General features: G+C 53.8%; 1 protein-coding gene across 4 annotated transcripts; it reads right to left on the bottom strand.

Annotated features, from left to right (window-relative positions):
• Window positions 1–235: 235 nt before the first annotated feature.
• On the bottom strand, window positions 236–27,814 carry LRRC8A (leucine rich repeat containing 8 VRAC subunit A). Of its 4 annotated transcripts, none has more exons than XM_010951227.3 (4): window positions 27,680–27,710; window positions 24,380–24,486; window positions 7,366–9,530; window positions 236–2,148 (listed from the first exon to the last, which is right to left on the bottom strand). In XM_010951227.3, the coding sequence occupies exons 3-4, from the start codon at window positions 9,520–9,522 to the stop codon at window positions 1,873–1,875; spliced, it is 2,433 nt and encodes an 810-aa protein (XP_010949529.1). In that variant the 5' UTR covers window positions 9,523–9,530; window positions 24,380–24,486; window positions 27,680–27,710; the 3' UTR covers window positions 236–1,872. The 4 variants fall into 4 exon arrangements, with proteins under 4 accessions (XP_010949529.1, XP_010949531.1, XP_010949530.1 ...); XM_010951229.3 differs by lacking the exon at window positions 27,680–27,710 and adding an exon at window positions 15,984–16,101; XM_010951228.3 differs by lacking the exon at window positions 24,380–24,486 and having other exon boundaries at window positions 27,680–27,814.
• Between the last annotated feature and the right edge of the window lie 30 nt (window positions 27,815–27,844).

Here is a 27,844-nt window from a genome sequence, read left to right as displayed (position 1 = left end):
CTTCCCTTCAAAACTCCCAAGGGTCCAAACCCTAGACCTCTGGCCGGCAGAGAACGTGCTGGGTGTGGGATCCGGTACCTGCCCCCAGGAGAGCTTATGGTTTCAAAGGGCAGGCAGAGGAGCAGAGTTAATCATCTTCTAAGTGCCCGATAAATGGTCACTCCACAAACTAGTCCATGGGGCCAAATGAGCCTCAGAGAGCTGACAGAAGGACAACATGGAGACCTCCAAAGGCTACTTTCTGTTATAGATTTATTTGATATTTGAACCGAGTCTACAAGTTCAGACCCACGTGTAACGGATTGCTTCATGGTTGTCAGAGGCTAGTGTGCATTATTTCTGAGGATTACATCCAATGACGCAACAAAGAGAACACAAATGGACAAATGGACATAATCATTAAGACGAGACGCTAAAACGTGCCTTAGTGTCCAAGGGTTTGATCTAAGGCGGGGACCCTTCTAAGGTGGGGACCCCGGTGACTGATCTAAAGTGAGCTGGCTTCCCGCCACCAGGCGCTGAGTCGGCTGTGTGTGCCAGGCACCTGGGACAGAAACTGGAACCAGGACTTGGGGACCTGTCTCCCAGCTGCAACTTCCCCACCCGAGCCCGGCCTCCAAATGTCTGTTCTCAAGGACCAGGTGGTGACAGGGCTGACGTCAGCAGCTGAGGCTAGTAGTGGCTGGCACTGGGCAAACTCATGACACATGATGACATATGAGGTGAGAAAGCAGAGTCCAGGTGAAGTGGCTCCTCTCGGCTCCTTAACACTGTGACGAGGTACGGGGGAGGATGGAGCACCGTTCATCCGGGGATTGGCCAACCCGAGTCTCCTCCTTCTTGGCAGCTCCAGAACATTCTCTTTGGCCAACAGCCACAGAAATGAGAGCCTGCCAAGATACATGGAGGAGAAAGAAAACAAGACACCAAAAACAAAACAAAACAAAACAAAACAACCCCCGCCCTAGGAGAGGAGAGGAACAAACAGACTCCTAGACCAAGGTCACACCAGATTCGGAGGACATCCTGCAGCCTGCACCCCGGGGGAAGGAAACACAATTCAGTGTCTTGCTGATCTGCTCAAGGGGAACTGTTGTCCCGCCCTGAGACCCCAGCTCACTGGCCTTTAGTGTCCTCTTTTTTTTTTTTTTTTAACGTTTTTTCTTTTTAATACCCAAACCATCAATTTTCAAAGCTTTAAAAATGTTTTTCTTTTTACTGGAAAAAAAAAAAAAATGGTGAGGCAAAGCCCAGTCCTGGCCTTTCTACCTGGTGGCCTGCTTTCCCACTGGCTGGGCCACCAGAGCCCTGCCTGGCACCTCTGGGGTGACCATCCCATAACTGGTTCACCCTGGACTGCTCTACTCAAGTCTGGGTGGGCATTCAATGCTGGCGGCATCACCAAAAAAAGGAAAAGGGAAACAGAGCCCGCCCTTCCTTAAAAACCCCCCATCTGAGCTGAACTTTCTTGGGAATGTGTAAGTTATCTGGAGGGAGGGGGCGGGAGGTGGAGAAAATAAATACCAAGAACTAAGTAGGTGTCCCTGGACCTCTGGCATCGGCTCAGCCTGTGGGGCAGACTTGGCCCCAAGGAAGAGGCCGATTGTCCAAATACTGCGCTCCTAGACAGACTACAGGTCTCTGATCTCCCCCACAGGCACCTGCCCTGGGGGACAGGAGTCTCCGGAGCAGAGGGGCCAGCCCCTCGGGTACTGTCCTGTCGACCCGGCTCAGCTCACATTCGGCCCCAGGTTCCCGCCCTGGCTGAGAGGCTGGTTGTAACCGGGGTTCCTGGGTCCTTGGGCCTGAGGACTCCTCAGTGGTCCCGCTGCTGGCCGCTCCGGGACGCCCATGCTGGGTGCCCACCAGCGCTCAGGCCTGCTCCTTGTCGGCCCTCCACAGCCGCTCCTTCACCTCGGGCGGCAGAGTGTTAAACAGGTCCTCCTCCACCACCAGGCCGCTGCGCTTGAGCAGAGGGCACTCGCCCAGCTCCACGGGCAGGCACTCCAGCCGGTTCCCCCGCAGCTCGATCTGCGTCAGGCTGGTCAGCTCGCCCACCCGCGAGGGCAGCGACTGCAGCACGTTGTTGCCCAGGTGCAGGGCCCGCAGCTTCCGGCACTGGAAGAGCTCCGGGGGCAGTGCCTCGATCTAGAAGGGAGAAGCAGAGGGCGGAGTGAGGCGGGTGCAGCTCAGACCCGGGCCTCTGGGCCCCAGGCTTCCCTCCCCTGGGCACCAGTACCTTCTCTGATGCCCATTCCGGCTACCCAAGACAATCGGGCCCAAGTCTGGCTAACTTACCCCTGTACTTTAGATCTCAGCTCTGCAGCCACTTCCTCTAGGAAGCCTTCCCTGACTGCCTGGGTAATCTATGGTGCCCTGTCCCCACAATAGCACTGCTCCCTCCATGGTGAAACTGCTTGTCACCCCTAGACTGTGGCCTCTGAGAGGGCAGGGCTGGGGCTTCCAGTGACAAAGAAGTCATGCTACAGTTACACTCGGCAGCTACTACCAACTCCAGCCCCCTCCTCCACCACTCAGGGCTCAGCAGGAGCCAGGTCCTGCCTGGCTTAAGCACAATTTATGAAAGTAGAGCGGCACGCCGAGAAAATTCCATACCCTCAACTGTTGCTGAGAACCGGGCAGAGCCTGACGTTGGGGGTCAGGCTCCCAGCTGTCAGCTCCCCTCCCTGGGCCTCAGGTTTCTTATCTGTCACGGGCACAGGGAGCCCAGTATTGACCGGAGTCCCTTCCTTCTGAGCAATGGGCAACACTCACACGCTGCTTACCGCAGGGCAGGCTTGCTCCGAGCATGGATACTATTAACTCACTGAACCCTCAGAACCACTTGTAAGTGCTTGTCAACACTCTTTCCATTTTACAGATGGGTAACTGAAGGAGCTGGCCCGCCTAGAGCGTCACAGCTGGAAAGCGGTGGAGCCAGGATCTGAACCTGGTTCAATAGCCCAAGCTCTGACAGTCCACACGACTGGACCCATCAGTGGAGTCTGGATGGGGCCTGCTGTGTCTCACACAGGAAGAGCCCCAGGAATGCTGGCTTCTTCCCCCGCCCCCGTGAGCAATCAGCCACAGACACGAGCTCTTACTGAGCTCTTACCGTTTGTCCTAAAACGGCCTCCCTCAGATACGATGGGCAGGAGGGACCCTGCCAGCAGGGCAGGAGGCAGGAGACTTGAGCCCCGATCCCATGTGAAGGTGACAAGGAGACTGTACCGTAACCTCTCTGAGCTTGCTCTGTCTCCATCCCCATTTTCCTGCTGAGGAGCCCGAGGCTGGGCAGAGGCCATGCCATGAGGGAGACTCCTGACCTGGGCCTCCACATCCGCTACTGTTGTGCCCAGCAGTCAGGAATGGGGCAGAGGTGGCTTCCAGGTCAGCAAGGCCAAGGTCAGGGACTCAAAGATGGGGGCAGATGGGAGGTGGGCTCTGGCAGGACTGAAGGGCCAGAGCCTCCCAGAGACCCCACTCTACCCAACACTGGCCTCCTCCGAGGACACAGACAGTGGCCAGGGAGCAGGAAAGACTCGACCAGTGATGGCAGAGCTTGGGTTCACATCGGAGCTCTCTCCCTGACATGCCCCCTCCAGTGAGCTGTCTCCAGGCTGCACGGAGAGAAGAGAAGGTGCCTTCAGTGGTTTAGTGCCCACCCTGGCCGCTCCTGTCCCTTGGACCCATCCTTTCTGAGGTGTGCTCATTCGTTGAAGACATGAAGTCGTTTCTTATCGCCCCAATCCCACCCTCTCCCACCTCCTCCGGGACCTCAACAGCTCCCCCGTGGCCCGACTCCTGCCCCTGCCCACCCTGGAAACCATCCGGCCAGAGGCACTAACAGTCCCTCCTAATCCACTGGACCTACATCTGTTCTCCTCCACCTGACTCCCCCACGGGCTGTGCTGTTTCACCATCCGTTCCAAAGGCTCGAGCCAGACTCCCCCATCCCTCCGTCCTCTCCCCAGTGATCTCATCAAGGGCCTATCTTCATCCATGAGCCCTGGGGGGACAACTCCTTGAGGTCAGGCTAACTCAACCTGGTCCCTCAGATGTCCCAGGGGTCCCAGACACTCCACATGGGACCTACCCTCTCCCCTCAGAAAACCTCTGCCTTGTCCCATGTCCTGCCTCAATGACCCTCCAGCTACCCAGGCAGCCAAGGGGCAAACCTCAGTCACCTCAGATTTCCTCTCCCCCAACCCAATCCTGCCCTGTTCTGTGATTCTACCTCCAAAGTCTCCCCCAGATTGGCCCCTATCTCCCCATCCCCGGTGGCCTTTGACCATCCAGGCCTCACCCCCTACTGACAGCTGACACCTGTCAGCTCCTGACCTCTCACCTTGCCCTGCCCCCACTCCCTCGTGCTATAGCAAGAGCGAGCTCCCTAAATTCCAAGCCAGCACGTTCCATCGTCGCTCAGTCAATGGGAATTCAGTGAACGCCCTGCTCCACGTCAGGCACTGAACAAAAAGAGCCAAGGTCCTTGTCGTCAGGACATAGAGGGAAGGGACATGAGACAGATTTGCAGATATTAACTACTATATGAAAGAGATAAACAAGTTTCTACCGTACAGCACAGGGAACTATATTCAGTATCTCGTAGTAATATATAATAAAATCGAATATGGAAAGGAATGTATGTATGTATACGTATGACTGAAACATGCTGTACACCAGAAATTGACACAACACTGTAAACTGACTATACTTCAAAAAAAAAAAAAAAAAAAAAAGCCATGTGAAACCAAGTGGGAGGAACAGGATGCTCCTGAGCCCTGACACAGAAAGTCCAAATTCCAGGGGCTCAGCTCACACTCAGCTCCTCCCCTGCCAGCTTTCAGCTCCTTGAGGACAGAACCTACTAGACTCTCCCCTTCCTCTTTACCTGGCTAACTCCTCCTCGTCCTTCAGGGCCAGGTGCAATGTCCCCTCCTCCAGGAGGCCCGCCTGCCCCAGGTTAAGTCTGGGTTGAGGCCACGCCTCTGTGCGCCCAGGGGCCTCGTGCCGCAGCACAGTCTTGTCCACTGTGCTAACTGCGGGTTTCTTGTCTTTCCCTGCGATAGGTGAGCTCAGGAAGGGCAGCTAGGGGCCTTCTCTGTTCCTCTGCCCCTGGCTCCTTGCTCCACACTAGGAGTGCTCAAAAAACACTCACCAAATCAAGAATATATATACATGTGTAACTGAATCGCTATACTGTATGTCAAAAACTAACCCAACATTGTAAATCAACTATACTTCAATAAAAATATGTATAACGAAAGAAAAAGAAACATTCACCAAATAAATGGATGAATGAAAATCTGAACAAATGGACGAATGAATATGTCCACTCATCAAGATATTCATTAGCATGGGTTTAAACCTCAGAGAACAGCAGCTCACGCCTCCCTGTCTACCCGCACGTGGCCCAGAGTGGATCACAGGGAAACATCGGGCCCAGAGGGAGGAAGGAGGAGGGCTCCAGCTCAAAAGGAGGAGCCAGACTAGGATTGGCCCAAGTGAACTTTTTTCCCTACAAAGGCCTCTGGCCTTCCAGGGGGCGGGGACAGGACGTGAGTAAGCAGGGTGGTGAACTGGGTGTCAGAGGGTCTCCTTCCTTGGGACAGCATGCCTGCCGCCAGGCTCTTCCCGAGGGGTGACCTTAGCCAAAGGCATGACCTAATAGGCATGCTTGGGGTGAGGAGTCCAGGGTTGGGGACAGGTCCGGGAGCTGCCTGGAGGCCAGCCACACCCACCACCGGTGGGAGGGCCCACCAAGACCTGATGGGTGTACATCTCCCGGGACAGGGCAGGCATCACAAGGGGTCCTGGGATGCCCAAGTCTGACCAACTCCAGGGGCAGTTCGGCCCCACACTGTGCTCCAGGGGTCACTTGGTCCCCCTCTACATGCTAAAGCAGGGGTTGTGTTTGTTTGGTACTCCCCAAAAGGCGCTTCTCCCCAGGATTCCAATGTTCCTGATTAGAGAGGGCCTGTCCTAGGCCCTGGGGGGCAGATTCTCCAAAGCGAAGCAACCTGGGATCTGACCTTCACACCTGTACATTCTCATACATGCGCACAGCCATGATTTGGGGGAGACAAACAGGATTTGTCACAATCTCTGATATATGGAGACAGGCTGGTTTGCAGGGAGAGAGGCTTAGGGAAGAGGGGAGGGGGATTTCTAGGAGTCAGAGGTCTGGGGTGCCCATACCATCTAAATGATGCTAGAGAAGGCATGTCTCTCCTGGGGCGGGGGCATTTCAGGCGCTGCTTGCCTCCGTGTCTGAGGCTGCTGTAGAGAGCTCCCATTGGGAGGACAGGATGCCGGGAGCCACGTGCCTAGCACAGGGTGGACACAGAGCAAGTTCTATAAATCCACAGGGCCACTTCATGCTGCTGCCTGTAACAGAGGCGCCGAAGTGGTGGCTGAATCAGATCTCCCTCTCAGCGTCCCAGCTGCTGGCTGTGGGCTCCCACCACCCTGTCTCACTGCAAGCGTGTCCACGTGAAACCACCCACCTCACTGAGAGAGGGTTTCCACCCAGAGTGGGGACCAGGAAGATGTTCTTTTCAATGTCAGCCTCCCTGCAGGTCCCCAGCAGGGGTGGGCAGGGCAAGGGGAGGTTCCCCCCAGTGGCTGAGGTTTTGTTAACATGGCAGTGGCCAGACCACAAAGGCACAGGAGCACCCTGACCTCAACCCCCGTATACCTGCTTCCTTGGGTGGCAGGCTTCCCCGGACAGGCAAGGGGCTGGCCCACAGGAGCCGTCAAAGGTCTCAGGGTGTCTCCAGGGAGTGGCCTCTAGCACTGCAGGCCCACAAAGGTTTGCACAATTTCCTCTCCAGAAAGGCAGGTGGTGACAAGCCAGCCCCAACTAAGCCCAACTCTGACCTCCACCAGCCCCAAAACGCAGAGGGGAGGGGGTGTGAATGGCACTGGGATTTATACTGGCAACCCACAGAGTTTCTGTCCCTGGTGGACCCAGACAGGCCCCTTGGCTCCAAATCTGGTCCATGACAAGCTGAGGGAGACACCGCAAGCTCCAGGCCCTCTAAGTCGCACCTCCCACAACACAACCCAGAGAGAAGGGAGGGCCTTGGACCTCCTGTCTATGCACATCCCTGCCTAAGGCCATCTCAGGGACAGGCCCTGCCTGACCACACCATCCCCCCGGCGGGAGAAGGCTACAGCATTCTGTGGCAAAGACAGGCTCCCAACCCCACAGATACCAATTCAGCAGAATCAGGGCCAGCGCCTGGGAATCTGTATTTTCAACCAGTTCCTCCCGGATGGTTCTGGGAACCACGGGTGAAGACTCCGAACTCGGGAGCAACTTGGGGCCGTCCTAAGACACTGGGCCTCCCGAGCACTCACCCGGTTGGCCGTGACAGCCAGGTTCTGGAGGTTCTGCAGGAGCCCGATGTCGGCGGGGAGGAAGGTCAGGTTGTTGTGGCTGAGGTCCAAGTAGCGCAGCTTGCGGCAGTAGAAGAGCTGGGTGGGGATCTTCTCGATCTTGTTGCGGTTCAGGTAGAGGCGCTCGAGGTTGGTGAGGTTGCCGATCTGGATGGGGATGTAGGCGATGTGGTTGTACCACAGCTTAAGGCAGGTGAGGCGATGCAGGTGCTGGAAGCTGATGATCTCCTCGATGGTCTTGAGGTTGTTGTCCTTGAGGTCGATCTCCTGCAGGTTGTGGAGGCTGAAGATGGAGTGGGGGATGCGCTCCAGGTCGCAGCGGATCAGCTCCAGCTCCGTCAGGTTCGCCATCTTCTTGAGGCTGTTGAGGACGATGAGCTTGGTGCCCTCGTTGTTGATGGACAGCTTCTGCAGGTGCACGCCCACGTCCGTGACCACCTGCGGCAGCTTGCTCAGGTTGCTCTTGAGCCGCAGCACCTTGAGCCGCTTGAGCTCGCGCAGCCCGTCAATGACGATGTAGCGGTTGTTCTCAGCGCTCAGGTTGCCTGTCAGGTGCAGCTCCTCCAGCGTCTTCAGGCTGTAGATCCACAGCGGGATCTCTTTGATGTCCGTGAACTTGATGTGCAGCGCCCGCAGGTTCTCGCGCAGGAAGGCCAGGGCTGGCGCCTCGATTTTGGCGGCCGTGTGGTACAGCCACAGCTCCTTGAGGCCAGTGAGCTGCGCGATGCTGGGCGGGATGGTCACATCTGGGATCAGCTCCAGCTTCAGCACCTCCAGCTCCACCAGGTCGAACACAGTGTCAGGGATGCCACTGAGCATGAACAGGTGCAGCTCCAGCTTGTCCTGCGCGTTCTTGGTGAGCCGCTGCCGCAGCTTGTCCAGCGTCCACTCGTTGTTGAGGTTCAGCTGCCGCAGCTTGTTCTCGCTGACCTCCGACAGGAAGACAGCGAAGCGCTTGGAGTAGAGCGGGTCGTACTGGTCGATGAGGTGCAGCATGAAGGCGAAGTCGTTCTTGACGTCGGGGATGTCGCTGTAGCTGCTCTCCTCGCGGATCGACTCGAACGAGTACTTCTTGAGGGAGCGCCGCAGCATCCACCAGAGCGTGTACATGCAGATGAGGCCGTAGAAGATGACCAGGCTGATGTAGAAGGACGCCAGGATCTTGAAGAGCGTGGCCAACGGGTGGGCGCACCGGTAGGTGCGGTAGCCCGTTAGGCTCTCGATGTCCACGGTGCAGTCCACGTCGAACTTGATGTTATGCACGTAGTAGACGGTGTAGCAGATGATGAGGATGAACTTGATCACCTTGATGATGGTCTGCCGCATGTAGAGGCGGTACACGATGTCCCCCTCCTCCACGTGAGTCCGAAACTTCTTCACCTTCTCAAACAGCGCCTTGGCCTGCTCCCCCTCCTTCTTGTCCAGCACGCCCGTCTCCGAGCGGTCCACAATGCCCTGCTCGATCCGAGACTTGGTCCGCTGCAGCATGGGCACAGTGGCCTCCACGTCCTCACTGACCGTCGACGATTTCTTGTCCATGGAGCCGTTCATCTTGCTAAAGGCCGGCTTGGGGTCACTCTCTTCCACCACCGTCTCTGACAGGGCCCGCGTGGTCCAGGGCGAGTCAAAGCACTTGAGCAGGATGGACACAAAGTGCTCCAGCTTCGAGCTGGTGCGTGGGAACTTGAACCAGAAGTTGCTGCAGGCCAGGAAGATGAGCGTGTGCAGAAGCACCAGGTAGGGGAAGTACTTGGCGAACCAGTGCAGGCGGTTCTCGTAGCACACAGCATCAACGTAGTTGTACTGGTGCCGGTCCAGGTCATACTTGATGCCCGTGGGGCTGCCATCAGGGGTCGACAGGATCGTGGAGTTGGGATAGGTGGGCTCTGGGCCAGGAGATGCCCAGCCCCGGAATGAGTCGTTGCAGGAGTCCTTGGTGACCCACTTACATGGCAGGCAGATCATCTTGTCCTGGGTGACCTGCAGCGTGCCCCCAAAGACCGCGATCATCAGCATGACAATGGAGATATAGTCTGTGAACACGTCCCACCACGGCTTCAGGATCCGGTATGCCGGCTGTGTGTCCGCAAAGTAGCGGAGCTCTGTCACTGGAATCATGGTTCAACCTGAAAGGGACCCACAGGAGGGGATTAGCTCAGGGTGGCCTGGCTTTCTGGGACCCGGGGGTCAGGGGAAGGAGACAGTGGACTCACTGTCCAAAATTCAACCTCAAGTCTAGCTGGGAGTCACAGCCTTGCCACTCATGGGGCAGCCCACAGATCGGCCCTTCTCCAGAGACCACGTGGGCATCAAGTGCAGGGAAGCCACACAAGGAAGGCAGGCAGCCTCCCCATTTCACAGATAGGAAGGCTGAGCACTGAGGTCCAGGCCCATGCTGACAGATCGCTGAAGCAGCCTCACAGGGATCCCCCATCCCAGCAGGATTCCAGAATTCCTGTCTAGACCCCATCCTATTAATGATCAGAATGCCCAGAGGAGCCAGTTGAAAACTTCCAATTCACCTGGAACTAGCTGCCATGATGTTCCTTCCATGATCTGAAGAGATTTATTCAAAGTGTGAGAAAAGCCAAATGCAAAAGAGGGGGCTTAATATGAACTCACTTTTGTATTTTGACAGGGGTTGCACTGGGTCTGTAGGTTGCTTTGGGTAGCACGGCCATTTTGATAATGTTGATTCTTCCAGTCCAAGAGCACAAGATATCTTTCCATTTCTTTGTATCATCTTCAATTTCCTTCATCAGTGTTTTAGTTTTCAGAGTATAGGTAACTTCCTTGGTTAAGTTTATTTCTAGGTATTTTGTTGTTTTTGATGCAATGAAAATGTCTATGCCAGTTATAAAATTCTGGCTTTTGAAGTGAAAAAAAAAGTGAATGAAGGACCACAAATGGAAAATATCCTTCTTTCTTATGGGTGAGTTGTATTCCATCACATATATATGCTGCATCTTCTTTATCCATTCATCTATTGATGTGCACTAAGGATGCTTCCATATCTTGGCAATTATAAATAATGTTGCTGTTAATAGCAGGGTGTATGTATGTTTTTTAATTAATTCTTATTTTGTGGTTGGCTTTATTCCTTTGATAACTATGTAAGTTTAAAAAGCTAAAGCTCTAAATGTTCTTAGAAACAATTAACAGTACATATACGTAAATTTTAAAAAATACATGCAGTATATTGTGTATACGTATTTACATGCAATATATTGCTTATGTGCAGTCAAATTGTAACAATTCTACCTAAGAAAACTGAAAAAATGGAAAAAAGTGAACTCACTTTTGTAAAACAAATAGGGAAGTTTAAGAAATCCCATGCGTGTGCATGTAGGTTCGTCCTTGTACAGTTCTGGGGCGGGGGGTTGGGAAGGCACACACACACACACACACACACACACACACACACACACACACACACACACACACACACTGGGTGCAATGACAGGCGCCTGGGGGAGGGATTGAGCAGAGAGGACAAGGAAACAGGGCTGTCCTCCACCCCAAGCTGGATGACATGATCACATTGACACTTTAATGTAAAATAATCTCTGGCTGTGTATGTTCCTGTGTGTGTAAAGATTTTTAAAACAGCAGCAGCAGATTCTCTCCCTGGAGAGTTCAATTTGGCAGGTCTTGGGTAGAGCCTGGGAATCTGAGTATTTAACACCTGACTTCAATGATGCTAACGATTGGCCAAGTTTGGGAAACACTGGCTAAGGGGCCACAGTCAGGAAATGCAGCCAGGGACACAGGTGTGCAGCGAAATAAACGTGGGAGGAAGTCCTGTCCTTGGGCTGTCTGTGAGCACCCTGCTGTGACACGTTACTCCTGTTAACACGTGGCTTGTGAGACTGCAATGGACGGGAAAGGTACTAGGTGTTCACTGGACAACACTTGGGAAGATATAAAAAAGCATTAAGGCCAAGAAAAAAAAGTCCCCTGTAAGAAGACCGCCCAGTCACCCACTGTTAACTTTTCAATAAATGATAAACTTCCAGTCTTTTTTATATCTACTTTTTAAAACCAGTGATTTTACCTTTTACTCCCTATTTTCTAATCTAGAGTCCAGATTTTTAAACCAAGGTTTAAATACCTGTGTTTTGACAAATGGGTCTGTTGCTCTTGGGAGAGGAACAAGAGCTCCCAGGTTATGAGACTAGGCCACCTTACTTTGATTACTGATAATACTAATAATGACAACAGTAACAAACCCTTCGTAAAACAGGGCCTCCCACAAACACCAAATACTTCCCATCCCATCTTTCTCAGGCACACTGGGATGGGTGAGGACAGGAGGAAAGCAAACCTGGACCCTGTGAGGGAATTGGGGTGCTGAACAGATGGACGTGTGCCAGGCACTGGGCTAGCCCTTACCATGGAATCTGCCTCATGGGGGCCCTCTGATGCTGGGATGCAGGGTCTATCTTTGGCCCCATTTCACAGATGGGAGAACTAAGGCACAGGGAAGTGAAATCACCTGCCCAACGTCACTCTACTACTCAGGACAGAGAGGAGACCAAACCCAGGCCTGTCCCTCCACTGCCCCACTCAGGTCCTCACCGCTGTGCGGGCTCACTGTTCACCTGCTCAAGGCCTCACACACGGGCAGTGCCAAGAGACTGAGCCCAGGAGTCCAGCTTCCCTGCCCCCACCTCCAGGTTCCCAGAGCTCAGGTCACTGCGGGGCCAGCAGACACCACCACCCGCCCTGGGCCAGTGGCTCCAGCCCAGGGGTCAGCCCTCCTGGTGAGGCCAGGACTCACAGGCCGGGGTGACTATCTGCCCCACAGGAAGGCCCCGGCCTCTAATGACCAGCTGGCTCCTCGCACCACCCACACTCCTGGGAAAGTGGCCGTCGAGGGGAGGGCCTGCTGAATCACACAGCCGGCCCCCATCTGAAAGACACCCCAACACTCATCACTCCCTTCCCAGCTCCCTGAGTCCACATCCAGGCAGGCGCCCAAAGACTGTGGACCGGAAGGGAGGAGGGGCCGGGCCCAAGGGCCTGAGGGTGTGCAACAGCCCGCCCCTGGATCCAGGATGAGACCGCCAGGGCAGGATGCCAGATGCTGGGGGTGGGGACAGTTTATGACCAGGCAGGATGTGGTTGCAACCTCACTGTTTCGGAGGGAGAGTGGGTGTGTCAGCCTCCTGCAGAACACCCAGGCTCTCAGTGCGGAGCTGCCTCTGGGCCCTGCTATCCTGCGGCTTTGCTTACGCTGCCTTCCCAAGTCCCCTGGGTACTGAGGTGGGAAGTGTCCACAGCTCTGTCACAGGGGAGGGGCCTAAGGCTCCGAGATAGGAGACGGTCCGTCCACTCCAGTACATCTGGCTCTTCCCCCAACACCTGTCCCGAAGCACATTCTGAACTCTCTCCATTCAGCCCTTGGCTCAGTCCTCTGTGGGCAATAAAAGTGACCAAGGTGTGTCTCCTGCCTTAGGGGCCTCTCGGTCCAGTGTGAACATGTGGGGAGGGGTAGGAGAGACAGAGGAAGGTCCAAATAACTGGACCCGAGTCAGGGCAGGGGGCAGCTGTGGCTACAACACAAGAGACGGATGCCACCTCCCTGCTGAGAAGGGCTTCATGGAGGGGACGGTCCTGTCCTGGTCCCTGAGGTGCCTTGTCAGCCCCGGGCTGTGCCCATTCCACCGTGTGGAGGAAGCAGGGACAGAGCCAGGAGCCCAGGTCACACAGCTCAGAAGGGCAGGGCTAGAGTCCAGCATAGGCCCGGCCTCGTGTGAAGGATCTGTCTCAGGGTGGAGGGGTGTCCACCCTCTAGCTGCACTGTGTTTCTGTCTCAGCTCTGCCACCAACTCACTGTGGGACTCTGGACAAGTCACTGCCCCTCTGATAGCATTTGGGGGAATCTGGAAAGAAGGCGCAGGCACCAAAGCCCAGGCTTTAGCCCCCAGGGTGCCAGGGACCAGGCGCCTGCCCCATGACTGGCCCCCAAGAGGAGACGACCAGGTGGTCGGGGAGGTAGGGAGCCAGCAGCTGAGAAGCACAGAGACCTGTGTGCAGGCTGGGGCGCTGCCGTGGCCTTGGCCTCAGGCAAAGTCCTCACTGGCTCTCAGCCTCAGGTTCTTCGCAAATAAAACAGGCAGATACCTCACAAGGCTGCCGGGAAGAGTCCATGGAAATTCCACGCTTCTAAAGTGCTTAGTGCAGAGAGGGGTGGCAGGCAGTTTTGGCTGGTGTCATCTATCCTCATCCTGGGTGAGAAGACCAGATACTGCTGGAGGACAAAGGTCTACGGCACACAGCAGGTGCTCAATAAAAGTATCAAGAAGGGGAACAGGGAAGAAGTGGGTGCAGGAAAGAGCATGGCTGGGGGTGGCAGGTGGGGCCCCAGTTTCAGGTGGATGTGGGCTGGCCTGGGGCAGAGGGAGGAAGCTGAGGCTGGGCTTTGGGCCCCCTCACTGCTCCTGCCCAACCCTGAGGGCCCTGGGGGAGGCGCAGGATCCCCCTCAGGAAGGGAGTGTCAGTGCAGGGACCTGCCCAGGAGCTGGTGACTCAAGGTGACTGAACACCCACAGCTGAAACAGCTCCCCGTTCCGTTCTGAGACCGACAGCTGAGGGCCCAGCCCAGAATCCTCACAAGCCCAGGAGGCGCACACCGCTTTGGCACCCTTTCCTTTTTTCTCAAAACTTTTATTGCAGTAAAACACACGTAACATAAAATTTACTGTTTTAACCATTTTTAGGGTGTATAATTCGGTGGCATTAAGTACACTCATCTTGTGCAACCATCACCACCATCCATCTCCAGAACTCTTTTTTTTTGGGGGGGTAGTAATTAGGTTTATTTATTTTTTTAATGGAGGTACCGGGGATTGAATCCAGGCCCTCGTGAAAGCTAGGCACATGTTTCCCCCTCCAGAACTCTTGTCATCTTGCAAAGCTGAAACTGTCCCTACTGAACACTGACTCCCCAACCCCTACTCCTGCCCCTGGCAACCACCATTCCCCTTTCTGTTCTCTACGAATTTGACTACGCTAGATACCTCATATAAGTGGAATCATACAACATTTATCCTTTTGTGACTGGCTTCTTTCACTTAACATAATGTCCTCCAGGTTCATCCATGTTGTAGCAGGTATCAGACTGTCCTTCCTTTGCTAGACCGAATAATATTCCTCATGCCCATTTTACAGCTAGGGAAACTGGGGCTCGGGGAGAGAAGTCAGATGCCCAACTTCACACTGCCTGTCAGTGATTAGAGGCCACCTTCAAATCCATATCCGGGATGGAGCTCAGACAAACAGCACTTTCAGGGGCCTATTCAGATGGAGCAGATCCCACCAGACAGCTGCCCCTGGGGCACACCTGGGGGTGGTCAGGAAAGCACCAGAAGGGAAAAGGAGCAGATTCAAGGGAGTGAGGCTTTTCCCCCCAGTTACAGAAAGTGCCCTTTGCAGGAGATGCATTCATCCCCTCCCTGAGCAGAGACCTCCACAGTCAGTACTTCCCCTATCAGAGGTGTGGAAGGGCTGCTCTCCCAGGGCCTGTTTCCCTGCCTGGAAGGGAGCAGGGAATCTGCCATGGACGTACCCACATTTTATATAAGGTATTCAAGGAACAAAGGGGCGTGTAGGTGATCCAGGTCTCTGTCCACCCTGACACTTCCCTTCCCACTGATACCACCACAGACACACCTTGGTCCTGGCTGTCCCTGCCTACAGCCAACAGGCAGGGAGAGGGGCCGTCCAGGAGCCAGGACTTGGTTTCCCCATCCATAAAATGTGCATGGAAACGGATGCCCTGCCAAGCTCTCAGGACTATCAAGAAGTCATAGGTGTGTTGTACACCAGAAAGTGACACAACATCGTAAACTGACTATACTTAAACTAAAAAAAAAAAAAGTTTGGTACTAAAAAGCAAAAAAAAAAAAAAGGCACAGAAATGAGGCGTCCCAGACAGCCTGTGTGGGGGACCCCGGGCAGGTGGAGAGCAAGGAGCGGTGTGATGTGAGCCTAAAGGCAGAGGGCCTGCCAGGCCAGCCTGGGCTCTGCCACTCAGTAACAGAGTGACGCTGGGCAGGTGACCACCTCCCTGAGTCTCAGTTCCCTCATCTGTGGAATGGGGCTAAAACAGACACGGACCTAATCCTGACTTCAATACAATCGATAGATGGATGAAAAGAGCACAGAATCAGAGCACAAAGGAAGGAAATGGAAGAAGGAAAAGTACCTGCCCTGACACCTGGCAAAGGGACAGGGTTAGGTGGGGCCCAGCACACAGGAAGCTGGCAGTAAGCAGATCTTGGTCTATTAACGAAGCCACTAGAATGCAAGGAGGAGGCCTTTTCAGAGGAATAAAGTAGCTCTGTATGCAATGCCACTTTGGAAAAAAGCGAGATCCAGAATAATAAATACAATCCCATGTTGATAAACCCTGACCAACCTCGCTGTGCCGTGGGGAAGGGCTCCTTCTCAGACTGGGAATAAGAGGCAGGATGAAAGGAAACTAATTTTTTTTACCTGCATGCATCATCTTTGTGATTGAAAAGAGTTTAGAATTTTAAATAGAGTCTAAAAGAAAAGAAAGAAAAAACCTGGACCTTGGGTAGAGAGGTCGTGTGTTCTCTTGTGGCTCTCAGAGGGCAATCTCAGGGGGTCGATGGGCAGTCGGGTCAGGTCAGGTGTCTGCCCCAGCAGATGGAGAATTTGTAGAGGCTCCTGAACAGAGGATGAAAGATTAAAGGGTTGCAATCGAGGCGGCTGAGAAAGACACAAAGGCCATGTACCCTGCTGTCCTCTGTGCTCAGTCTAAATAATTCTCCTTCCAGAACTGATGCATCGCTTTAAGAGACTATGCCCTCCTAGAAGTCAGGGCTTAACGCCTGCCAGTGAGGCGGGGTTCACCCTGGCTGCACCCAGGTAAAGTTCATGGCATGAGACCACTGAGGGGTTGGGGAAGGGGGAAGGCTGGGAGCCCCACAGGACAGGGACCACTCCAAATTCATCCCAGTCCCTGTGCAGAGCCCACAACACAGAAGGTGAAGGTTTGCTGAACTGGGCTGAGTCAGGAAGGAAAGGTGGTAGGAGGGAGGAAGGCAATTGTCAGGGAAAGACTCTAGGACAAAGGTTCAGTTACAGGAACATTCATCACAGTGTTATTTATACCCCAGGAAAACTGGAAACAACCCAGATGCCTGTTACTGTGTGATTGGTTAAATACCTATTAAATGATCAGATAATGGAGTACTATGAAATAATGAAAACATGTCAGAACAGAACACTTGATGACATGAGAAAATGTCCAGAGTGTATCAAATGCAAAAGGTAGGTAAAGAAACTGTGACAGAGTTAGCTTTCTGCAAGAACTTAGACATGTGTCTGAAAAAAATTTGGAAGAATAAGGTGGAAGGGGAGACTACTTATAAAGATCTAGGAATGCAGCTCCTGTGGTGTGGATGGAGGGGTAGATAGATGGACCACAGGACAAGAAAAGCGACTCTACAAACAGACCCCGCAATTTCTGGAAACCTAGACGTGATCGTGTTGGCTTTGCAGGTTGGGGGGAAGACTGGGTGTCCACAAATGCAGCTAGCTCAGTTACTCACATGAAAAAAACACAGCCCCATCCACCTCCTTACATGAAAATAAATGAATTAAAGACCTACAGCCAAACTTGAAAAAGTTTAAAGAAAAAACTAAGAGACCATCGTAATGTCTTTAAGACAGGGAAGGACTGCTTATCACAAAGAGTACAAGTCCTTGATGTATTGATCACATTAAAGTTAAAATGTATGCACATCATAGGACAGAAGAGTAAACAAGTGAAAAGAACCCACATACTTGGAGGACATATTTGCAATGTTTGGAACCACCAAAGGATTAATATCCAGAATAAACACAGAACTCCCACAAATGTATGAAAAAGACAACCCAGTAGGAAAAAAATGGCAAAATATATGAATGGACTACACATGGAAAAAAATACAAATGAAAATTCATGTATAATTCTTAATCTCATTAATGATCAGGGAATGCAAATTAAAACAATCACATGCATTTCACTCCCCTGCGATTGGCAAAAACGTTGAATTCTTAGATGAGGAGATGGAATGGATGTATCCTCCAGTCCAGCAATTTCCCTCTTAGTTAAAGATCTTAAAGAGTTGTTTTACACACACATGTGAAGCCAAGGACAAGACTGATCACTGAAGAGTTGTTTCTAATAGCAAAAAATCAACAACCTAAATATCCAACAGGAGAAAGGATAAAGTGCTCTCATCATAGAGTGAAATGCTAAGGGAAAGGAGGTTAATGAACTTTAGCTACACGTATCAACATGGACAGACCCCAAAAGAATGCTGAACCAAAAAACAAGCTACAGAATAATACACACATTATATAAAGCTTTCTCTAATGCATGTATCCAAGTATAGTGAAGGTATAAAAACATGCATGGAGAACCTCAAAATCAAGATGATAATTTCATCTAGAGAGAGAAGAAAACAGGATTGGGGAAGAGGCTTCAAGAGCGTTTGAGAGAGAGAAAAAGAGAGAGAGAGAGAGAGAGTGTGTGTGTGTGTGTCTGTCTGTCTGACTGAAGCAATTACTGTAAAACATTAAGGTCTGACAAAGCTAAGTCACGGGTACAAAGATATCTATTCTAGTTTTACACTGTCATGTGTGCCTAAATATTTCATACAAAATTTACCAAAACAGTCATCTGTTTCTGCCCCTCCTGGCTGGTTCTCTTTGTGGTTCTCACACCTGCCGGGCTCAGCTGGAGGCAGCAGCTACTGGACAACTGCCAGGCCAGCGGACTCAGCTCTTCCTTCCAACTGGCCTGCTCCTTGCTGGCGCAGCGGCACCTGTGGCCTCTGAGGATACTGCAGAACCCAGCACCACCCCTACCTGGGCCTGTCCTGCCCCCCGGGGAGATGCAGAAGTGGGTAGAATGCAGCCAGACCCTCCCCAGTGTGCAGCACACACAGGTGCAGAGAAGCGGGACCAGGTTCCTGCAGCAGGGCCAGGGCATCCCTGTCCCCAGCAGGTCAGACAGGAAGCCCAGACAGCCCCATTCCCCTTGCAGCAGCAGGTGGATCTCGGGGAGTGTGATAAGCAATAGCTTTGGAGTTGGAGAGATGCAGGTTCAAATCTAGCTCTGTCATAAAATAATTCCATGACACCAGGCAAATTATTTAGCCTAAGCCTCTATTTTTGCAACTTTAAGGTAAGAACAATACTACTTACCTCAGATCTGTATATAGTGACCCAAAAGATGTCCAAGACATATTAAGTAATATTTTTTTAAAAGATGCTGACCAGTATATAAAATATACGGTATGTAAAAGAAGCCAGTCATAAAAGGAAGAATACTTGATGTTTCCAGTATTTGGTACTTAAATTTGATACTTTTATAAGTAGAAAAAAATACTTGGGGAAAAAACAAAGGGCCTTCCTCACCCTGTGGTTTCTGAAGATTGTAAAAAAGTTTACAAGAAGCCATCTACTATAAAAAAAAAAAAAAAAAAAGGTTAGCCCGCCCCTGCCTGCCCTGCTTAGGTAACCACATACTTCGACAGGGCGCAGGGAAACAATGCCTCAGGGTGGGTGAGCTCAGACCCCAGGACGAATGACTTTTCTTCCCTGAGCCTCAGGTTCCTCAACTATAACTGGGATTACAGTATCCACCTCAGAGGCTTATAGTGAGAACTAAAAATAACGTAATGCACATATTATGGGACAACCCATTGCCTGGCACAGAGGAAGTGAGCTACAGCTACCCCCACCCACCTGCCGGAGCAGAACACCCTCCCAGAATTAGTGGGGGCTAAAGCCCAGGAGAGGGCTGAGCCGCAGGCACCAACACCTCCAAGCACAGACCAGACTTCCCAGAGGCCCCCAGGACCTCCCAGGACTTGGAGACCACACTAGAGGGCCTTGAACTTCTGGAGCCCAGGCTCAGGACTCCAGGCCAGGGCAGAGACAGAGCAGGCGACCTGCTTGCAGAACCACCCCCAAGGTGTCAAGCCTGGTCCAAGTTGCTGATTTCCTCCTGATGCTCCCTGCAGACGGGGAAGGGAGTCAAAGAAAGGACCAGCTGCCCCTCCAGCCGGGGAGCGGCCGCCCACACACGTTCCACCCCCCCACCTCCACCCCCCAGTGGCCTGTAGAGATTTGGCTTTCACACCTGAGTCGTGGCAGGCAGGCCAGGCTGCGGGTAAACAGGGCATAGAGAGCCTTTTGTTAAAGCCCCAAGAGGCTGGGAAAACTTCCCAAGCAGGAGGGAGAGGAGGCGGGAGCCTGGTGCCCCTCGCCCCTCCTAGGACCACACTTTGGGAGGCTGCCCCTCCAACACTCCCAGGGAAGGGAGTGGGAAAGGGCCATTCCTAAGAGGCCTGAGGAAGACACTGGGTCACCGGCCCTGTCCCCTGGAGGGCTCAGGGCCTGTGAATCTGCTCTGAGGTCAGCGCCCTGGGGCTGCCTCTGGTCCCAGTACAGGAGGGGGGAGGAGAGGCTCACTTATCATCTGGTGTACTCGGCCCCCACCAGCTCCAGAGCAGGCGCTGCCCTCAAGGTCCCCACACCCAGCTGGGGTGAGTCAGCAGCTGCGGGCTGGGGGCGCCGCCTGGCTCGGCATTCACCCTGTATAGAAGGGCACACCCTCGCTTTCCGGGAAAAGAGGGGAGACAGTCTGGGGTGGGAGGGGAAAGAGAACAAGTTTCAGTTCCAAACTGCTCGACATGTAGGCTGGGCCTCGCAAACAGGTTGGTCCTCATGCAAACTTGCAAGGGTGCGGTGGCCTCCCAGGGTGAAGGGTGACAGGTGAAGGACACCCACCTGGGGCTTCCTGCACTGGGCCACGCATGCAGAGACGGCAGGCCAGGCCTGAGGCTCAGACCTTCCCTCCGCCACCCCTAGAGCTCCCGGTCAACGACATGGCCGGTGGGCCAGCACGTCCTGGGCCTCAGCTCCCAATCTCCACGGAAACAGTACAGTGGCTCTCCACCTCACCAGCATGTGACCTTGGGAAAGTCACTTTGCCTCCCAGAGCTCTGGTGTCCTCATCTATAAACTGGCTAATAAGTCTTCCTAGTAGGGCGGTGGTGAGGACTGAACCAGGCAGTCCATAGAAAGCTTTTGGCACAGGGCCTGCTAGCAGTAAGATGCTGTAATGTTAGCTGCTGTAATTACTATGGCAGGTTTCATCAGTTCCCTCATGGGTATGAAATCTGAGGCCCAGAGAGGTTGACTGACCTGCCCAAGGCCACACAGCTATAAGACAGTGGGAAAGATCACCCCAGTCAGCCTTTCTAATGTGCCCATCTGTCTCAAAGGCAAGCAGGTCTCCTGGGCCTACCTGGGCACCCAGAACTCTGGAACTGCTTCCTAGGACAAGATCCCCTTCTCCCAAGGGGCACATGGAATCAAAGTCTCTGTGGGGAACCCAAGCAGGCCATACTCAGATGCTTCCAGTCTCTCAGGTAGAGGTTTAGGAAACTCTGGAAGGGAGCCCAGTTCTGAGTTTGGGCCTTGAAGCCAGGTGTTGGGTCTGGGCCCATGGGAGCAGAGGGGCCTTGAAGGCAGGACTTGATCTGCTCTGAACACTAGCACCACCTTCCTAGAAAGGGTACGAAATGTGGGCAGGAGAAGCCAAGGGAGGCTGCAGACGCATCTTCTGCTATGATCTCAGGGGACCGGGACCAAGGGGGCCTGGCTGAAGGTAAGTTGCCTTTTGGCCTGCTCTCTGGGCTGGAGTGGGGCTGCCCCCAGGGATCCTGACCCAGGGTGCCAGCTGCGAGAGGTGACATGAAGATCACTGCGCTACCCCACGAGGTCCTCTGTCAAGGGGCATGAGTTTGGCAGTGGTGCCTCTGAGGGTGGGTGTCCAGGTGGCATGTGAGAGCCGTGGAAATTTACAGCCACTTCCACTCTGGTGGAATGTCACTCCAGGCATGAGGCTATATCTCAGTGTCTATTTAATTTTGAGGTTTTAAGTCCTCAAGAGACGGTTAAACATAGAACTTACTACAAGATGTGAGATGAGATGCAGCAGAAACGCATCGGGAAAGAGAGCAGGAGATGTCTGTGGCTGGGAGTAAAAGCCGTTCTAGAAACCTCAGCCCCACACATACTGGGAAGTCGTTACAATCCGGGCCTGAGGGAGCTCAGCCCGGCTTCCACATCAAGAGTGGCAGGGCTGGCGGCAGCTGGAGGTGGGGACCAGGGCTGATAGAGGTGCCCTGGGCAGCGTTTGCCGACATGGTCTGCAGGCTCCCAGCCTCACGACGGCCTGGGGAGTGTCTTCAAAGTGCAGATTCCTGGGCCCAGTCCCCAACTCTGACTCTGCAGGACTTTGAGGATGGGTCCAAGGGAATCAGTATTTTGAACAAGCTCCTGGGTGGCTCTGAAACACCCCCAAGTCCAAGAACCCAGAGAAAAAGAAAATGGAAGGTGGGGCGGAAGGAGCACAGGCTGCCAAGGCAAACAGACGCGGGTTCAAGCCCTGACTTGGCCCCCTCGGTTGTACAACTTTGGGCAAGAGGCCTCGTGACTCGAGCCCTGGTCTCCTTGCCTGTAAAACGTGGCCCGATTTCCCCCAGGAGACTCTGGTGGGTCAGATGGTGAACCACACAGTGACCCAGCACGCCGCCTGGGCTCGGACCACAGGACATGAGGCTCTGCGGCTGGGGGGAGGCGAGCAGAGCAGAGCATCACCGACCCAGAGGCTGGCTCTGGGGATCCTGCCAGAAGCATCCTGTGTGAGAAGGAAAAAGAGACTCCAGGGAAAGACTAGGAGGAAGAAAAGAAAGGGGGTGAGGGAGAGGGTCGGGACAGTACACCAAGAGCACCGCCAGCTGAGGGGCCATCTCTGCACAGACCCTACTCCCAGGGCGGCCCTGCCAAACCGCGCTCTCCGGGCTCCACAAAACAAGACCGCCAGGCCTGAGATCCCTCCTGCTGAAACCTGTCCTGAGGGCATGTCTACATCCCATTGGAGCATCTTTAGACCCCAATCACAGGGAAGCCTCCTGGCCTTTTCCTTGCCTGCTCACCCTCAAGGCTAAAACCTGAGAGGAGTGTCTTGGGGGGACCAAGACAGGCTTCCACAGGGACAGCTGGGGTAAACTGAGTCACAGCCAGATCAGGCCGATATAATACGGTGGGCCCTGCCTCAGGCAGGCAGAGGAGGCCAAATGCCAAACCTGGAGGCCAAAACTTCTGGGGCCGGCCCGTGCTACTCCTCCAGCCACCCCTGGCACAGAGGAGGAATTCGTGATCTCAGATAAGTAGGACCTGCTGCTTCCTGCTCACCGCGGGCCACAGAGACCTCAGCACAGGCCTCCACTCTTGGTGGGGGTAGTGGCAGAGTTTCTCAAAACCAACAGGAAACTCCCACAGGGCAGGGCTGGGGTTGGCTGACCTTGTCCCAATAAACAGGAGAGTCAACAAAATCACACACCAGGCACTTCCCACCCGCCTCTGCTGCTGTAAATGCCCCAACAAACAGCTCAAAAACCCCAGAATGCTGAGGCAGGGGCGCAGTGTGTGTGGGGGAACAGGAGAGTGCTGGGACCTTCTGACAGGACTCACCTGCGGCTCTGCCCTTGCCCGGCAAAGAGGTCCGGGCGGACCACTAAATGAAACAAGAGCAAGCTGCAAACCAGCAGCTCTCATGGGACTTGATTCTAGAAAAAGAAGCCAATAGTAAGAGCATACATGGACAAGTCTATCCCTCCTCATTCACATCTCTGGAGAAGGGGATCATGAGAGACGTTCACTTTCTACATGACATTAAAATAAAAACATTATAAAAACATGTAATGAGCATGTAATTTTGTTGCTAATTACAGAAAAAGGAAAAAAAAAAAAGAGTACTATTTCTTCTAAAATCCAGGCTGGGGAGGGCCAGGCCTTCCTTAACAAAAAGCTGAGGTGGGAGGTGGACGCAGGGAGCCCTTGGACACAGAACAGAGGACCCAAGCCCAGGATTCCAGGGTCTGGTTCACATCCCACAACCCTGCCTTTCTTCTGGATAAGTTTGAGCAAACTGCTTCCTCCCTCTGCACCTTAGTTTCCACATCTGTAAATGGGGATCAAGGCACTGCATGAGCCTCCTTGAATGACCAAAGGGATCACTGACAAGGGATCACTGTGATAAGTTTCACACATGATAAAGCAGTCCATATACATACTTGCTATGATGAGGGAACACGTTCCAGGATACACCGTGCTCCCTTCTCACATCAACATATTTAACCTTCAAAACTGAAGATTTTGCCTCCCTAAAGGGAAGCAAGGTGCTAATATTATCCCTTTTACAGATGAGAAAAACTGAAGCTCAGAGATACAGTGACTGACCCACAATCACTTGTAGAGCACATGACGGCTGGGACGCAAATGCAGATCTGACTACATAGTTTGGGTCCTAACCAGTGCACGCTCCTGCCTTTTGGAACCATTTCCCAAAGCGTAGGCCAAGGAAGCCCTGTTCCCAAAGACGTCACACGATCACAAAAGTGCAGGGAAACATGACTTGCTAGCTCCCTCTCAGAGACTCATTATGTTTACTTCACTGAGTTCTGAGAAGCTCTTCAAGGCTTAGAAGTCCTACAGCAAGGACCAGGGCAAGTTACTGCTCCTGGAGTTACCTGACCACTGTGACCGAAGAAACTGATGTTCCATGGAAAATGCCTTGGGAAATGTGGTCACGAGACGGCATTAATAACAAGCCAGACTGACAAAAACCAGGGGTTCACGATGCAAGTTAACACGGGCATTCGAAGAGTACAGCGGCCACATGCTACTCAGTGGTCACTGAGTCAGGAGAAGGAGGAAGACTTCTGCCTTCCGCCAGCTCTGCCCTAGAAGCCCTGGACTTACAGTGAGAAGAGCAAAGGGTTGCAGAGACAGGGACACTGCCCTCTGCCAACCAGGCTGGGGAAGGCACCTGCCCGAAGGCCGTGGCTGGCTTGAAGGGAGAGGGCCCAGTCCTTACCCCGTGGACGGCTCTGCTATCTGCGTGTTGGCTGTCGGTGCTGAGGCTGGCCCACGTCTGTCTGGGCAGGGTCCTGGCATTCCTTTTGCTCCATGGAAGCTGCCTCCCTACGAGGAAGCAAGAGCTACTGTCAGCAGGGATGCGTGTGACTATCATTGTGACCTGCTGTGCTGCCAGCAGTTTCGGAGTGCCTGCTCGGTGCCAGGCCTGGGCTGGGGACTAGGGTGACAAGAGAGAATCAGACAGTCTACTGGGAAGATGCCAAGTCAACAACTAGAACTGGTGCTTGAGAGCCTGGGACTCTGCTGGGGGGAATCTGGAACCTCTGGGAACATGGAAGAAGTCCTAGACCTAGACTAGTGGGGTCTTCTCCCAAGAGAAGGTGTTGTCTGAGCTGATTCCTGGGAAAGAGTGGGAGCTCGAAAAAGAGCATTCCAGGCAGAAGGAAAAGCACATGTTTGCCCGGAGGGGAGAGAACAGGACAGAGAACGCTGAGTGATTCAGCGTGGCTGGATGTAGGGCTGGAGGTGGAAAGGGGCAAGAGGTGAGCTACCGTGGGGTAAGCTGGATCCAGGCAGAGACACAGCCTCAGCCCAGACACATGACTTTGACTTTGACTTAAACACAAAATCCAACCACCATCTATAGTCAAGAAGCATTCAGTGAGCGTCTACTACGTGCCAAGCTCTCTGCTCAGCACTGTTCACAAGAGCGAACAAGACCAGTTGGGAAGGTGGGAAGAGATGTGCAATCAGACTACAATAGGGTAGGGGAAGCATCTAAAGCAGCTGGGAGCTGGGAGTGTGGCCGAAGGATAAGGAGGAGTTAGCAGGAAGAGGGGGCGGAGGGGTGGGGAGAGGCTGCACAGACAGGGGTATTGTGGAGCCTTCTGGCCATTTATAACACTGAGCATTTATCGCACCTACTCAGTGCCAGGCACTGTGCTGGGAGGAAAGAGGCAGAGGATGGTCTCCAGCCTTCCAGGGAGACAGTCAATAAGCCGGCACTCCCATACAGGGTGATGGCAACTGGGCACTGAAGCCCCTGGGGCTATAAAGGCACAGAAGCCTTGGAGCCAGCCTTCACTACCACCCCTCACCCTCCTTGACAAGGAGAGGGACACCCACTGAGGCTGGGAAGTCCAGTCACTTGCCTGTGACAGAGGTAGGCCAAGAATTCAGGCCTCTGGACTCACTGGCACTGATTCTTCTAATTCTTTCTCTTCTAGGAAACACACGCTGACCACCCCCTACATTTTCACCCACAGCAAATGCCGCCTTCCCCTGAGCTGCCTCTGTAATATTTCTAGTATTACACTGGTCACCGTATCAATGTTTTCCTGTCTGCCTCTCCTCCCAGACTGTAGCCAGGGATTGTGGTCTCCTAGTACCATTCTTGGCCCAGACCTGGCACTTACTTACTAAAGGATGATTCAATGAATGAATGAATCAATGAATCAATGAGTTAAGGGATAGAGAGATGGTGTCCTGGGCTTTAGGGCCCTGCATTCAACCCACCTGACTCTCCATGAGACCTTAGACCATCAGCCTGTGAAAATCTGGAATCACCTCCACTCTCAGGAGAGGGAATCAGGAACGAAGCTGATTCCTTCCCTCTGACTCTTACAGGCTAGGTCAAGGCCAAGCCAGGCAGCAACCCAAGGCCCAGCCAGCTCCCCAGGTTGTGACCTCCTGGGGCAGTCTTCAGGAGCCCACAATCTCCAGAAAGGCCATGCAAACTATGCAGAGGAAATTGCTTCCTAGTAGGTGTGACCAGGGGATGGAGTACAAAAGCATCTGGCTGAGTTCAGGGCAAAGTCAGAAATGTTTCTTGGGCCCTTGCTCTGTGCCCCACAGCCCCTGGAAGGCAGAGGGGCATTAGCGCTAACCCTGAAGAATCTCTGAAACTGGACAACAAGGCGGCAGGGGCCAGTCATTCATGCCATAGCACCTCTCCAAAAGCCAGTCTGCGAGCACAAGTCACCTGTCCTTGCCTCCCCTTGTGAGCCAGAGAAAGACTTGACCTTCACGAAGGCAATGCCAGTGTGACTGAGCCATAGGCACTGCCCAGTCCCTCTGAACAAACTCTCACTCCCCCAGCCCCTCCACAGGAAGGATCACCAACATCAGACTTCCTCCTCCTGACTCCAGTCTGTCTGTCTGCCAGTCTGTCTGCTCAGAGGGCAGGATACAGTTCAGCAGGGGTAAAAGGTACTCCTAATGGAAAAGGTGGGGGAGGCCCTTGGGAGCCTTTCAGCTCCCCCAAATCCTTCCTCCACGATTTAGACCCAAATTCCCCTTCCCTCACCAAGCTCTCTCCCTTCTCATCCTTGCACCTCATAAGGCTTCCGGGGATAGGCAGGGGAAGAGCCGTCAGGGGAATGTGGTCACCAAGGGATGGCCCCACCCTTCCAGCCAAGTCCCCAACAGGAGGAGGTTGCCGGCCACCCCTCAACCATCTCTCCTCCTTCCCAAAAAAGGCAGCAGTTGCATCAGCTAAGAACCAGCCCAATCTTGGTGCACTCCAGTCCAGACCAAGGGAAAGAAGCAGTCAACAAAAGGAGCAGAATCATCATGAACCTCTAGAGCCAGTAACTATGCTCCTTCAGCTTGGGAGCCAACTTTGCTGGATCTCCAGCCCGGACCTCATCAGATCTGGCTCTCAGGCCCATCTGGATGCACAGAGCACAGGCAGGATCCGGGTCCTCAGACGTTCCACCCAGCTTCCCAGGAACCCCAGCCCAGACAGGCCCCAAAAGCCTAGCCAGGGATCTGTCCCCAACTCAGGGCACTGTTCCCGCCGGATCAAGAGGAGGGAGGGGTTCAAGGGAAGAGGAGGGGGCCAGGAGCCCAGGGTAAGAGAGCAGGGGAATTCTTTAAAGACGGAAAAAAGCTGCCAAGGAGAGCTCAGAGGTGGAAACTCTAGGACGGGTGCAGTGTGTGTGTGTGTGTGTGTGTGTGGAGGGATGAGGATCTGGGGCAACCCAGGGGATGACAAGGGGACCTGGGGGAGCCGAGGCGGAAACTCCCGGGCTGTAGAGCGCAGGGAGGCACTAGGGTGCCTGGGAGGGGGCTCGCGCGCCGCGGCACAGGGGAGAGGGTGGGGTCTCGGTGACCCGGGGGATGGGAAATCCTGAGGTAGGCCGAACTGAGCTGCCGCAAAAGGCCCCCAGAGAGCCGGCCCCGGAAAGCAGAGCCCCAGTTGCCCAGGGCGCCTAGGGCCGGGCAGCTGGCCAGGTCGTACAAGAGTAGATTTCGAGAGGTGACAGTTCGCGCCCCCTTCCCCACCCCACCCACTCACCTGGGCTCGCCGCGCAGGGCCGCCCAAGCCGGCAGCACCGAGCCCCTGCCGCTCCGTCCCGCCGCCGGCCACTGCGCCCCTCCGGCGCCTCCTTTTGTTTGTCCCTCACTGCACCACTCAACCTCCTCCGCCCCGGAAGTGACGTCACCGTCGGGCGCGAACGCG

This window comes from Camelus bactrianus, chromosome 4, assembly GCF_048773025.1.
Source record: "Camelus bactrianus isolate YW-2024 breed Bactrian camel chromosome 4, ASM4877302v1, whole genome shotgun sequence".
Lineage (NCBI taxonomy): Eukaryota > Metazoa > Chordata > Mammalia > Artiodactyla > Camelidae > Camelus > Camelus bactrianus.
The sequence above is the reverse complement of the archived record's forward strand: the minus strand, read 5'-3'. Positions and strand labels throughout refer to the sequence as shown.